Source organism: Oryctolagus cuniculus, chromosome 19 (assembly GCF_051225735.1).
Source record: "Oryctolagus cuniculus isolate XC-2025 breed Fujian yellow rabbit chromosome 19, ASM5122573v1, whole genome shotgun sequence".
Taxonomy (NCBI): Eukaryota; Metazoa; Chordata; class Mammalia; order Lagomorpha; family Leporidae; genus Oryctolagus; species Oryctolagus cuniculus.
Genome location: NC_142885.1, coordinates 4210466 through 4223668, shown reverse-complemented (window position 1 = coordinate 4223668; position 13203 = coordinate 4210466). Strand labels below are relative to the sequence as shown.

General features: G+C 62.1%; 1 protein-coding gene across 1 annotated transcript in view; it reads right to left on the bottom strand.

Moving 5' to 3' along the window:
* The window catches only part of LOC103346579 (kinesin-like protein KIF19), a 43843-nt gene that overhangs the window by 18951 nt on the left and 11689 nt on the right, over window positions 1-13203 (bottom strand). The window contains exons 6-13 of the mRNA XM_089320743.1: window positions 13038-13163; window positions 11919-12113; window positions 9336-9488; window positions 8858-8980; window positions 7357-7498; window positions 3972-4149; window positions 2846-3026; window positions 1202-1472 (exon numbers count right to left, since the gene is read on the bottom strand). Coding sequence (XP_089176869.1) covers window positions 1202-1472; window positions 2846-3026; window positions 3972-4149; window positions 7357-7498; window positions 8858-8980; window positions 9336-9488; window positions 11919-12113; window positions 13038-13163 — 1369 coding nt within the window. The remainder of the gene's footprint in view (window positions 1-1201; window positions 1473-2845; window positions 3027-3971; window positions 4150-7356; window positions 7499-8857; window positions 8981-9335; window positions 9489-11918; window positions 12114-13037; window positions 13164-13203) is intronic.

The window sequence follows — 13203 nt, the reverse complement described above, 5'->3', positions numbered from 1 at the left end:
GCAACCGGGACAGAATCCGGCGCCCCGACCGGGACTAGAACCCGGTGTGCCGGCGCCGCTAGGCGGAGGATTAGCCTATTGAGCCGCGGCGCCGGCCCATGCATAGTTTTTTCAAAACACATATTTTCCATGAACTTTTGGGAGCCTCTTCGTAAAGTCCAAGTGAGAACGATTACTACTGAAGAATTTTTGTGCTGTTCTTGCAGCTTTTATGGAACTCTGAGTCATGCCAAGATAAAAGGCTGAAAAGGAAGAGAACGCTCCAGGCGCTCCAGGGCAGAGGGAGAGGCAGGGCGTGGGTGTCTGGCCGAGCCGGTAAGACGCCCACATCCCGCACCCGGAGCCCTGGGTCCAGCCTCCTGCCCACAGAGCCTCCTGTAAATGGGTGCCTGCCGCCCACAAGGGACATCTGCTGGGTTCCCAGCTTTGGCCCTGGACATCGCAGGTGTTTGGGGAGTGAACCAGCAGGTAGGAGCTCTCTCTAGTTCGCTCTCTTTCTCCCTCTCTGTCTCTCTACCTCAGATAAATTAAAAAAAAAAAATTTTAAATGGAGAGAGGGGCCAGCATTGTGGCGTAGTGGGTAAAGTCATGCCAGCAATGCTGGCGTCCCACATGGGCGCTAGTTTGAGTCCCGGCTGCTCCACTTCCGATCCAGCTCTCTGCTAACGGCCTGGGGAAAGCAGCAGAAGACGGCCCAGGTGTTTGAGCCCCTGCCACCCATGTGGGAGACCCGGATGAAGCTGCTGGCTCCTGGCTGGGCCTGGCTGTTGCAGCCATTTGGGGAGTGAATCACTGGATGGAGATCTCTCTCTAACTCTGACTTTCAAATAAATAAATAAACTTTTTAAAAAATAATCAAAATAAACAGTGGAGAGAGGAAGAGCGAGGGCAGCCTGCCTGGCCCTGGCAGGGAGAGGGCCACCCAGCGTGGCGGGGGCAGGGCGCGTCTCCATGTTCGTCAGCAGCGCCGGTTCAAACGTCAAAGGCACTGCCGGTGACCAGGGAGGCTTCACTGCTCTGGCGCGACAGCTCCTGGGACGCCTGTCGGAGCAGGCCTGTCCTCTCGCGCCAGAGCTGGCTGTACGGGCGGAGGGCGGTCAGGCCTTGGTGTCCTGTTCACGTTAGGCCGTCCCGGACAGTCCCGTGTCTCCCACCCCCATGCACGGGAAAGGACGACGAGTAGGGCTGCGCCGGGCCTCACCCTGCATGCGCCGCCGCTGCTCGGCCACGAGCCGCTCGCAGAGGCGCCGGTGCTGGCGGTAGCGCTGGATCACGAAGTCCTTCTGGCACAGCAGGTTCTTGCGGCACAGGTTGCTGGCCTGCAGCTCCGTGTTCTCCACCTCCAGCTCGTGGGCCCTGCACAGCAGCCGCAGCACCTCCCGCTGGTCCTCGCTGCTGACGTGCCGGGGCAGCAGCTGCTCCATCTGCGAGGCCTTCCGCTTGGCGTGGGCCAGGCGCCGCTCCAGCCCTGCCTGCCAGAGAGACGGGGGCCAGAGGAGGCGCTGGGGCTCCGCTGGCCCTGGCTGCCCGTTCTCACGCGCCTGCCTTGTATGGTCTCCCAGAGGCTCTCGCGGCTAGGGACTCCCTAACTCTGGGGACCGCCAGTGACTCACCTGTGAGCACATCCTCTGCCTAGAGTCCACACCGCGGTCACCTCCCTGATGCGGCTCTCACACCCTGGCCACCAGCCCCCCGCCCTAGTCACCCAGGCCAGAGACAGCCCCCAGGCCCAGAGCCACTGAGATTCCTCAAATAGCCTCTCCCTTGCCTGCCCCCAGCTCCCGTTCCTTCCTTGCGCCTCTGCCTCCTGGCCGGCCTGGTGCTCCCCCGTGTGGCCTGCGTGGCCTGCTGGCCCTCCTGCTAGGAAGGAGCAGTGTACTGTCCCTTCGGTGGCAGTCATCTCCTGCACTGTCAGCCCCACAGAACTGCATGCTCCCGTGGTCACTTGGTGTCACAGACACACTCCCAGGGCTTACCCCCACTGCACACCCACGTGTCGGCCACAGGAAGCCAGAGCTGCGGCTTTCACCTGGGTCCTCCAGGTTCCCAGGGGGCGACCCTACCTCCATCGCACCACAGACCTGTTCACAGCCAGGGGCTGGCTCTCCTGGGCCACGCAGAGCACGAGAAGTGAGGTCTGAGGCCTGGCTCATCCGCTACAGGCCAGTGGGGACAGCTCTGCACTGGCACCCTCAATCGGGAGCCCTGTGGATCGGCCTGCTCCTCACTGCATCTGCGAGGTAGGGTCCCACAGAGGCCACCATGGAGACACAGACCCACACATGTGTGTGCGAGTCAGCCACACCTGCTCCGCACTGCAGCCTGGCCCAGGGGACAGAGGGGACACCACACCGTATAACTCCAGCTAGGCCCCAGACACACCACAGCCAGAGCTATCTTGGACTAGGGTCCACAGGAATGGGTCAGTGGGTCCCTGTGCTACCGGGAAGATGACCCCTGGCCACCTCCCTCTTGCCTGGAACTCACAGGGGACTGCCTGGCCCCCCTCACGAGGTCCTGCTCGCCTCCTTCAAGTCTCCATCCCCTGGACGCCCGGCTGTGCTGAGCACTCGTCTTGTCCCCAAGGATCCCTTGGCTGTGACCTCTGCTGTGAATTGCAGACCTCCAGCTCGTGCCTCATCCCACCAGCCCAGGGCCTGGTGGTCAGACCAAGGTCAGTTCTGAGTCTTCCGGGGATTTGGGACCATCCACCTCCGGGGGCCTCGGTTTCGTCACCCACACCCAGTTGCGATTGGCCTTACTCCCCAGGACGCGCTGATGTCCACCAGGGCCCACACCGTCCCCAGTTGGCGCGGACGACCCCTGCCCCTGCCACCGTGGCTACCTTGAGGGCTGCTGTTTTGCGCTGCTCTGCTAACAGCAGGTTGACCTCCTCCCTGGCCAGGGCCACCTCATGCGGCTCCGTGGACTCGCCATCGTCCCCGTCAGCGTCGGCGGGCGCCTCCTCCTTCTCGGGCTCCCCCTGGCCGCTGTGTGCGCGGAGGTGGGTCTTCTCCCGCTCCCAGCTGCAGTCAGACAGGTGAGCAGGTGAGCAGCGCCTGGCCGGCAGCCCTGCCCCCAGTCCCGGTCCTGGTCCTGGTCCTCCTGGCCGCAGCTGCCTGCTCACAGGCGTGCCGGTGGAGCAGACGGGGTTGGCCCTATGATTGCGCACATGTGTGCATGAGGTCTCTCCCAGCTGCCCAGCCTCCAGCCTCAGATCCGCCCATGGGCCCCTGGGTGACCTGGGAAGGCCCCTGCGTAAATGCACCCCTGAACCTCAGTCTCCACAGCTGTGGAACTTGGGCCACCTCAGCCTGCCCACCGTGGGGCTGTACGAGAATGAAGCGTGGCGGCCACAGCTCTGAAACCTAAACGGTCACAAGGAGCCCGCGGGGACGGGGCAGCAAAGGCGGACTTCCGGTGGGAGGTGGGCAAGACCGTGAAGTCCCCGGCAGTCCCCGGCAGGAGTCTCGTGCTCTTGGTATGGTTTCTACAGTAATCAAGGAAGGAAGGGAGAGCAGGTGAGCCGCGTGGGAGAAGCGCGAGGCAGGGTGAAGGGGAAGGCAGTGGAGGGCCATGGGGCCCAGCCTGTCCCGTGGCACCGCAACAGTGTCCCCCATGGCTGGTGAACGGCACAGCCAGAACCACAGGCATCCCTGTCCCCAGAGGGCACGAGCGGGACGCAGAGTGCCGTGGGACGACAGCCCTGGCCTGGGAGACGCACACTCCCCCAGGCCTCGGCTTCCTCTTCCACAGGGCTGCCTCGCAGCCACGGACTGGGAGGGAGGTCCAAGGGTCTGGACAGTTCTCCCACCTGGCCCGGCTTAGACCCAGGGGCAGAGGAGCAGGCGAGGCGGGGGCAGCCCTGGCTGGAAGCCTGCAGGTAGCAGAGGGTGGCTGGACAGCAGCACAGGAATGACGAGCTCCCACAGGCGGCCCCTCTGCCCCGCGGGGTGGGCGGGCGCACTCACTCGGCAATGGTCAGCAGGTGGCGGGACATGTCCATGTGCAGCTCAACGGTGGTGTTCTCCAGCTCCACCAGGCTGCGCCGCATCTCCTTCTGCTCCCTGAAGGCCCCGACCAGCTGAGCCCGAATCTTGTTCATCTGCAGGCGACTGTCCTCCTCCGCGTCGTGGGGGCTGAGCGTGACTGCAGGCAGCAAGGGAGCTGGCTGTGTGGGGCAGCGCACCTAAGCAGGCTTGCGCTTCATGCTCGCCCACCAGAATGGGGCCTAGACCATGGAGCAGCTCAAACACACATGATAGGGGCTGGTGCTGTGGCACAGCGGGTTAAAGCCCTGGCCTGAAGCGCCAGCATCCCATATGGGTGCCGGTTCTAGTCCCAGATGCTCCTCTTCCGATCCAGCTCTCTGCTGTGGCCTGGGAAAGCAGTAGAAGATGGCCCAAGTGCACCCATGTGGGAGACCAGGAAGAAGCTCTTGGCTCCTGACTTAGGATCAGCCCAGCTGCGGCCGTTGTGGCCATCTGGGGAGTGAACCAGCGGATGGAAGACCTCTCTCTTTCTGTCTCTACCTCCCTCTGTAACTCTGTCTTTCAAATAAATAAAATAAATCTGTAAAAGAAAACACACACGATGATAGCTGGGTGGGTGGGTGGGTGGAGGTGGATGGATGATGGATGATGGATGATGGATGATGATGGATGATGGATGATGATGGATGATGGATGATGGATGATGATGGATGATGGATGATGGATGGATGATGGATGATGGATGATGATGGATGATGGATGATGATGGATGATGGATGATGATGGATGATGGATGATGATGGATGATGATGGATGATGATGGATGATGATGGATGATGATGGATGATGGATGATGGATGGATGATGGATGATGGATGATGGATGATGATGGATGATGATGGATGATGGATGATGATGGATGATGGATGGATGATGGATGATGGATGATGATGGATGATGATGGATGATGAATGGTGGATGATGGATGATGATGGATGATGATGGATGATGGATGATGATGGATGATGGATGATGATGGATGGATGATGGATGGATGATGGATGGATGATGATGGTGGATGATGGATGGATGATGATGGATGGGTGGATGGACGGGTGGCTGGCTGGTTGCATAGGTGCCTGGATGGATGAGTAGGTGGATCAGAGGATGTATGAGTGATAGATGAAGGGAAGAATGGATAAATAGATGGAGGGAGGGAAGGAGGGATGAAGAACAGAGGGATGAGTGGATGGGAAGATGGGGGCAGCAGGCGGATAAAAGAGTGGACAGATGGCTGGACAGCTGGATGAGTGCACGGGTGCCTCTTTAACCTCCTCTGTCAACCCATCATGGACAACTGCCGACTCACAGACATACATGCCCACTTCCTCAATGGCAACCCAAAGAAAAGCCAAGAAGGAGCGGGAAAGCTCACAGAAGGAGAGACCAGAAAGATCTGTGGTGCCGTGAGCTTGCTGGGAGCGTGAACCTGGAAAGGCCATCGATGACCTGACTGCTGACACTGGGTGTGCAGGGACTCTGCAACTGTGTCCTTGCAAAGAACCCTTAAACTGGGGGCTCATACACTGATGCACACACGGGTAGGGGCCTGGCGTTTGCAGTGTGTGTGTGCGTGTTCCGTGCTGCCCCTCCTATTGGGCTTTATTTGAAAGATTCTCCATGATAAGAAAGGGAACACTTAGGGGCCAGCACGTGGACAGCAGGTAAAGCTGCCAGCTGTGACGCCGGCATCCCACGTGTGCACCGGTCTGTGCCCTGGCCACTTCACTTCCAACTCAGCTCCCTGCTAGTGGCCTGGGACAGCAGATGATGGCCCAAGTACCTGGGCCCCTGTCACCCACATGGGAGACCCGGATGGAGTTCCTGGCTCCTGGCTTCAGCATAGCCCAGCCCTGGCCATTGCAGCCACTTGGGGAGTGAACCAACAGAAGGAAGCTTTCTCTCTTGCTCTCTTTGGCTTTCAAATAAGTAACAATATTTTTTAAAAACAGTGAGCTTTGGGGTTGGCACTGTAGCTTGGCAGGTAAAGCTGCCACCTGCAGTGCCGGCATCCCATATGGGTGCTGGTTTGAGTCCCAGCTGCTCTACTTCCTATCCAGCTCTCTGCTGTGGCCTGGGAAGGCAGTAGAAGATGGCCCAAGTGCTTGGGCCCCTGCACCCACATAGGAGAACCTGAAGAAGCTCCTGGCTCCTGATCAGCGCAGCTCAGGCTGTTGCAGCCAACTGGGGAGTGAACCAGCAGATGGAAGACCTCTCTCTCTCTCTCTCTCTCTCTCTCTCTGCCTCTCTTTCTCTCTCTGTGTAACTCTTTCAAATAAATAAATAAATCTTAAAAAAAAAAAAAAAGGAAATACAGGACTGAGTTATCCCACAGAGAGGCAAAGAAGCTTATTTAAAAAAATAAATAAAAAAGACTGAGTTTTACGCTACTGAGAGTGGCCACGACAAACAAGTGGGGGAGGTGCTGAGGCTCACACTGGTGGGAGCTGGGGAGCTGGGCGAGCCCTGCTCCTCCTTTATAAATCTTAAACCTTTCCACTTAAGACGGCATTTAGAGGAAAGAAAAAACAGAAAGGCAGGAGGGAAAAGGAGAGGTTAAAAAAAGAAAAACGGGAAAGTAAGAAGAAGGAGCGAGAACAAGCCCAGCCCACGCTTCCCAGGGGAGGAAATGCAGGCTGGGGTCGGGGTCCCTGAGGCAGGGCCAGGTTGGGACGAAGCCCAGGCAGGGTCACAGGAGCTCCACACCAGCCCGGGGACAGCAGGGACAGGGCTGATGGCCACAGGGCGAGGGGCAGCGCCGGGTGGCACTGGGCTCTACCTTGCACATCCGGGACCCCAGGGCGGGGGGTGGGGGGGGCACTCGGCTCTACCTTGCACATCCGGGACCCCAGGGCGGGGGGTGGGGGGGCACTCGGCTCTAACATGCACATCCAGGACCCCAGGGCAGGGGGGCATTCGGCTCTACTGTGCACATCCAGGACCCAGGGCCGGGGGGGCACTCGGCTCTACCTTGCACATCTGGGACCCCAGGGCGGGGGGGGGGTCCACTCGGCTCTACCTTGCACACCTGGGACCCCAGGATCAGGGGCGGTACTCGGCTCTACCGTGCACACCTGGGACCCCAGGATCAGGGGCGGTACTCGGCTCTACCGTGCACATCCGGGACCCCAGGGACAGGGGCAGCACTCGTCTCTACTGTGCACACCTGGGAGCCCAGGATCAGGGGCGGCACTCGGCTCTACCGTGCACACCTGGGACCCCAGGGTCAGGGGCAGCACTCGGCTCTACCGTGCACACCTGGGACCCCAGGATCAGGGGCGGCACTCGGCTCTACCGTGCACACCTGGGAGCCCAGGCTCGCTCTTCCTCTCCTTTTCTTGCTTCTCGATTCTGGACTTGAGCTGCTCGATCTCCCCGCGCAGCTGGGAGATGACGTCCGTGTACTGCGCGATGTGGTAGGACACGTTCAGCAGGTTGCGCTTGACCTGGCGGGGCAGCGGGCATGGGCGTCAGGGCTGAGCACACACTGGGGGCACCGACACCCGGAGCCGCAAACACATGTCTGCTATGAAAGCCGAAGTCTGTCGTAGGCAGCCGTGGAAAGGGAGGGAACCCGGAGGACATGGACAGGGCCAGGCCAGGCCCAGAAGGAGGCGGGCTGTGGGTCCCACTGCTGTGAGTGCCCAGAGCTCAGGCTCCTAGAGACGGGGGTCTCATCGGGAAGGCGAGAACGTTCTGGGGCTGGTGGTGACGGGGCACAACACCGTGAGTGCCTAATGCCGTTGAAACACGCACCTAGAAACGGTCAAGAGGGTGACTTCCCATTACGTGAATTCTAGCAGCACACAAAGACCCAAACAACCCGTGCGGGCCGCCGCGCGCTCGCTGTGGGCCTGCCCTCCACATCTGTCTCAGCACGGTCCTGCCCGTCTGCGCCACCGAGACAGCTGTGCTGTGTCTGCGGCGGGCTTTGGCGTTCCTGTAACTGGCACCTGTTTATCTGTGTGAGTTCACGCTCACACCCAGTCCCTCAGCCCGCTGCGAGGCCTGGAGCTGTGGGAGCAGAGACCCCGCCGTTTTTCTCTGTTAGTAGCTGGTGCCTAGCTCAGAGAGGAGTAGGGAGGGCCAGTGGTTTGCTGACGAACACAGCACCACTGTGGCATGGTGCTCACAGGCTGTGTCCAGTCACCATGTCCAGTACTAAGCAGCCAGTGGGCACCATCTCACGAGTGACCTACCCTTCAGATGGGGGCAGCAGTGCAGACAGCCCGGCACAGCGGGGTAGGCCTGGGCCCTGGAGCCAGGGGCTCTGGCCCCAACACCAGCTGGAGAAGTGACCTTGTCTCCCCCACCACAGCCAGTCTGCTCTTTGCTAACGTGAGCAAGGACCCTAAAATGCGATCATCTGGGATAGGCCCTAACCCACGGCCAGGTGTCCCTATCGGGGAAGAGGGAATGTTGAAGACAGGCAGGGCCAGAGGGACGCGGACACAAGGCAAGGACGAGGTGGGAGGACCCTCCCTGACAGCGTTGGAGGGTGTGTGGCCCTGCGCCCCTCCCCCAGTGTGCAGGCGCTGGGACGCAGAAGGCAGGGACGCGGGGCTGCTGGCACTTCCACCCTCCGTCTCAGAGACGATGAGACTGGGGCACAGAGGGCTCACGCGCGCAGGCAGCGCCTCCCAGCTGGAGCTCAGAGCAGGGGCAGACCCAGCCGTCCGTCTCAGGGTGTGTGCTCAGCACCCACCCCACAGCCCCTGGAGTGAGCCAGGGACCTAGTGGGTGAGGGAGTGACGAGCCAGCCACCGAGGGAGCGGGCGAGGGTGCAGCCGGCGCAGGAGGCTCACCCTGGTCTTGATGTTCTTGGCCCTGTAGGCGTAGAGCAGCGTGGTCCGTGACTCCTCGAAGCAGGTACTGGCCGGGCTGATGTGGGCGATCATGACGGTGTGGCTGTTCCCACCCAAGGCGTCCTGTTCTGGGGAAGTCTCTGAGCTGTGGGGGTGGGAGCTGCGCCACCCCCCACTCATCACCAGACGCAGGGTTCCTGCCCCCACCTTGGGAAGGGCAGCTGATGCCAGAACCCAGGGCCCTCAGCTCTGGGCGCCATCACTGACTTGTAGAGGGGCAGGGCAGATCAGGCCCAGGGTTCGAACGCACCGAGACGTTTACCCGCGGCTGTTTGCCTCTGCGCCCCGCCCTGCCGCACAGTGGAGGTGTCAAGAGGGATTTCCCACATCAGAGCCACCCGCGGAGGGACGGGCGGCCTGGGGGAGGTGGTGAGCTCCCGAGGCCGCCCCGCTCGGCGGGATGCTCGGCGGCACCCACCTTCAGCAGGCGCGTGAGCTTGCTGTCGCGGAAGTTCACGTACTGCGCACGGCCGCCGCCCTTCTCGCTGAGCGCGTTGATGCAGTTGCCCAGAGCCAGCAGAGAACGGTTGATGTGGGCGCCCTCCTTCATCCTTTTGCCTCGGTTCTGGGTCTGCAGGGGGAGAGGCCGGGCGGCTCGGTCCTTCCCGCGCCAGCTTGGTGGGTGAGGCCCACAGACAGAATCCGCGTCCCTCCCGGGCGACGAGGGGGACCGAGGCTGGGCCTGGCACGCGCTGGTGACACCCAGGAGACAGGAGTGACACGGGATTCTGTGGGCCAGGGTTCTGCTGAGACCCAGCCGGCTGCTAAACGAGGTGCGAGCCGCTCCAGAGAAGCCCACGCAGGATAAAATGCGAGAGCAGGCCTTCCACGCCAGAGGGGCCCTCCCCCTGCCGGGAAGCGTCCTTCTCCTGCAGGAGGCCAATCTAGGGGGCACCTGAGGCTCCTGCCCGTCCGACTGCATCCTGCCACTTCCTGCCCGCCTCCCGCTGCCCTGCTGCCCAGCAGTGTGCACTCCGTCAGGGCGGCCGTGGCGCTCGCTGGCCGTGTGTCCCTGGTGGCGAGCCTCCCCACCCCCTTCCCCGCTCTGTACGTCTGAAACAAGAACGGCAGCGCTGATGCTCTCTTGCTGAGGGCGGCTAGCAGGGTCAGCGGGCGTGGCTGAGAGCAGCCTGCACTGCCTCTGGCGGCCAGCCCCCCAGTCCTGGGCTGCGCTTCCCGCCCGTCTCAGCCTCCCAGGGCAAGGTAGAGGGCTTCAGGGGTGCGAGGGAGGAGGCCTCCACTTTTATCAAGTGGGAGCCCGTGGAGGCAGACTCGCTCGGCCGGTGTGCCCAGGGCTGGGGCAGCACACACCTTGTGTGCCTGTGTCACGGAGCCAGGGGCTTTCTTGGCAAGTGACTTTCTGTGCAGAAATGACACGTGTGAGAGAGAAGGGGCCTTCAGACAACCTACCCAGGCCACTGGTGAGCACTGAAAATGCCGAGACTGAGAGGCGCGGTGGCACCAGCACAGCAAGGCGGCCTCAGGGCCCGAACCCGGTCCAGTGCCAGCTTTCACAGCCAAGCCCAAGAGTGGCAGGGCTCCACACAGCCCCCAAGGGCAGGGCCTTGCCCAGCCGGGACAGTCCGGGCTGCTGGCCCCGGCCCAGGACCCCAGAATCATCTCCATTTCACTCAGCTTTGTGGGAAGCCACCTGCACCCACATCCGTCCATGTGCTGGTCATGTCTCTGTCGGAGGCCCTGGCACCTGGAGGACTCTATGACCCTGACCCTGGGGTTAGCCAGTTCCTGGAGACAGCGGATGTCTCACCTGTGCACACATATTTCACCTACAGCCACATCCCCAAAAGCCCAGAGCCCACTCCCCAGTCAGTCCCTAAATGTGGCTCTCGTGTTCTGGCCACTGTCCACCTGCCCTAATCACCCAGAGCCAGTACAGGCACCCAGGGCCAACCCTGGGCCCAGAGCCCCTAAGGGTCTTCAAACAGCCAACTCCACACCCACCCACTGCCTCCAGGTCCTGCCCTGGAAACCCATGTTCCCCTTGCTTCCCCGCCCCCGCTGGCCCTGGCACTTCCCCGGGGGGCCTGCATGGCGAGCTCCGCCCCTCCCCCGGGAGTTGCGATGGCCATGTTTTCAATGGAGGTTGTTCCCTGACCCCCACAGTTTGCTCACTACTCATCTTCTGTTATTTTACAACAGCCTGCAGCTGGTCAGCCAGCTCTGCCGGTCACGCGGCGCGGGCAGCCAGGGCGGGGCTGGGCACCGGGTGGGAGTGAGTGAGCGAGCAAGCGAAGGAGGAGACTTGGTGGTCACTCAAGCCTCTGGCTGCGGCCAGACCTGCCGGCTTCCCAGCTCCGATGGCCCGCCCGAGATCTCCGTGCACAGCCAGTCGCTGTGTCGCCACGGGGTCACACGGGCGTGAGGCCGCCTGTGAGTGTTCCGTGCCTGGTGCGCTGCAGGGTATGGGGACTGCCTCGTGCTTGTATTACTGCTGTTCTCACACAGCCCAGCCGGGTCCTTGTCCCCAAGGAACGCTCAGGCACCGGGCAGCCGCCAGGGAGCCCAGTGACCACGTCCCCGACAGGAGCAGCAAAGGACAGAGGAGCCGGGGCCTGGAGGGGAGGGCGGGGGGCTGGCTCCCCAGCAGCCACTGTGCTGTCAGCCAGCAGCCTGAGCCATCCTCCTCACAGCCATGCTCTGCGCACCTGGCTCCCTGCCCCAAATGCCCGCCCAGCCTCAGCCCAGAGACCCCGCCCCCCGGACTTGCACAGCCTCAGCACAGCTGAGACAAAGCTCACGCCTCTGGAGCCCTAGCCACTGGCCCACGTGTGGTCCCGCAGGTACACTGAGCTCCCCAGTGAGTGTGGGTGCAGCCCGCCCCTGGGCATGCCCTGCACCCACGCACGCCCGCTTGCTGGCTTCCTCATCCCCAAGCTGGGTGCTCTTCTGGGTCCTACTCACGGACTCAAGGGGTGACCACTGCCGAGTGAGTGGCCACAGGGCATCTGAAAGGGTGGGGAGGCACGTGGGGGGCAGGCACCTGGGCCGCCCGCTCCGAGCCCGCCAGGTCCACCATGAAGAGCCTCCCGACGCACACTTCCTCCGCCAGGTCCGCGCCACGGCTCCGCTGGTGCACGGTGACCTGCAGCACCGCGTGGGAGCGGGACGATGTCCTGTTGGTGGCCGTGGGCTCCTGCGTGCGCTGCCGGTTGCCTTTGGTGAGGAGCTGCATGATCTAAGGACAGAGCAGAGTGGGCCAGCCGTCACGGAGACGGAGGCTGGGGCCAGGAGTGCTCCATGTCTACCCATGGAGCAGGAATGCCAGACACCCTGACTGTGTTCTCCTCCCGCCACCAGTGGCAGACATCACCAGTGGATTGCCCACCTCTTCTCCGTGAAGCTCTGAGCAGTCCCCCCCACCCAGGACTTCTCTATAGGCAGCCAGAACGGCGTGTGGGAGCTGGTGGGGGCTGAAACCCGTGTGCGGTGCAGCTGTGGAATGAAGTCAACGAGGCCCCCTGGGCACCCACTGTGTACCACACTCTGCCAGAAGGCAGAGCACAGGTGGAGAGAAGACTGACAGAGTCGCTGTTAAGGCCACCCCCAGCCCAAGCCCACGAGAGACAAAGCCAAGGGCCTGTGCGTCCCGGCACCTGGGCCAGGACGGCGGAGCACGCGGCCAGGGAGGGCTGAGGAGGAAGAGCCGGGACGACTCTGGAGGCCAGAGGAGCCACGGGAGATTTTCTCGGCAGACAGGAGGCCACCCCATGGCAGTGTTGAGCCTGGGCCGGTGGAGGCCAGAGGTGGCTGCAGAAACACGTACAGCTTGTCTGCTAAAGGAGTGATCGTCACGAGCAGGGGTGGCAAATGGATTTCAGACCCGAGCCACCTCTGATGGGCTGTGGCCACCTTGGGCGCTGGGTTGAAAAGGCTCCCAGACAGCCCCTGGAGTCGGAGGGAGGAGTGTGTTGTCGATTAGTGATGTCTGCCCTGAGCACTGGCCAGGCAGGCAGAGACACAGGCGCAGGTGCCTGGCACCCTCTTAGTCCAAGTCCAGACGTTTGGAGACCAGAGGCCATGGGTTTGTCCCTGCTCAGCAGACTCCAGCAAGGGGGGTTCTAAGCTCAGGTGTGTGTGGCGACCACGGCCTGGCGCCCACCTCCTGGGCGTTTGAGGTGGAGACCTCCGTGACACCTGCGATCTGGATGCTGCCCCTGGCGTCTTCTCTCAGGTCCAGAAACCCAGAGGACGGGTTCAGGAGGTCCCGGATCACTTCGTTGTAGATCTGCAGTAAAGCAGGAAGGTTAGGAACGAGGCTCACCGGC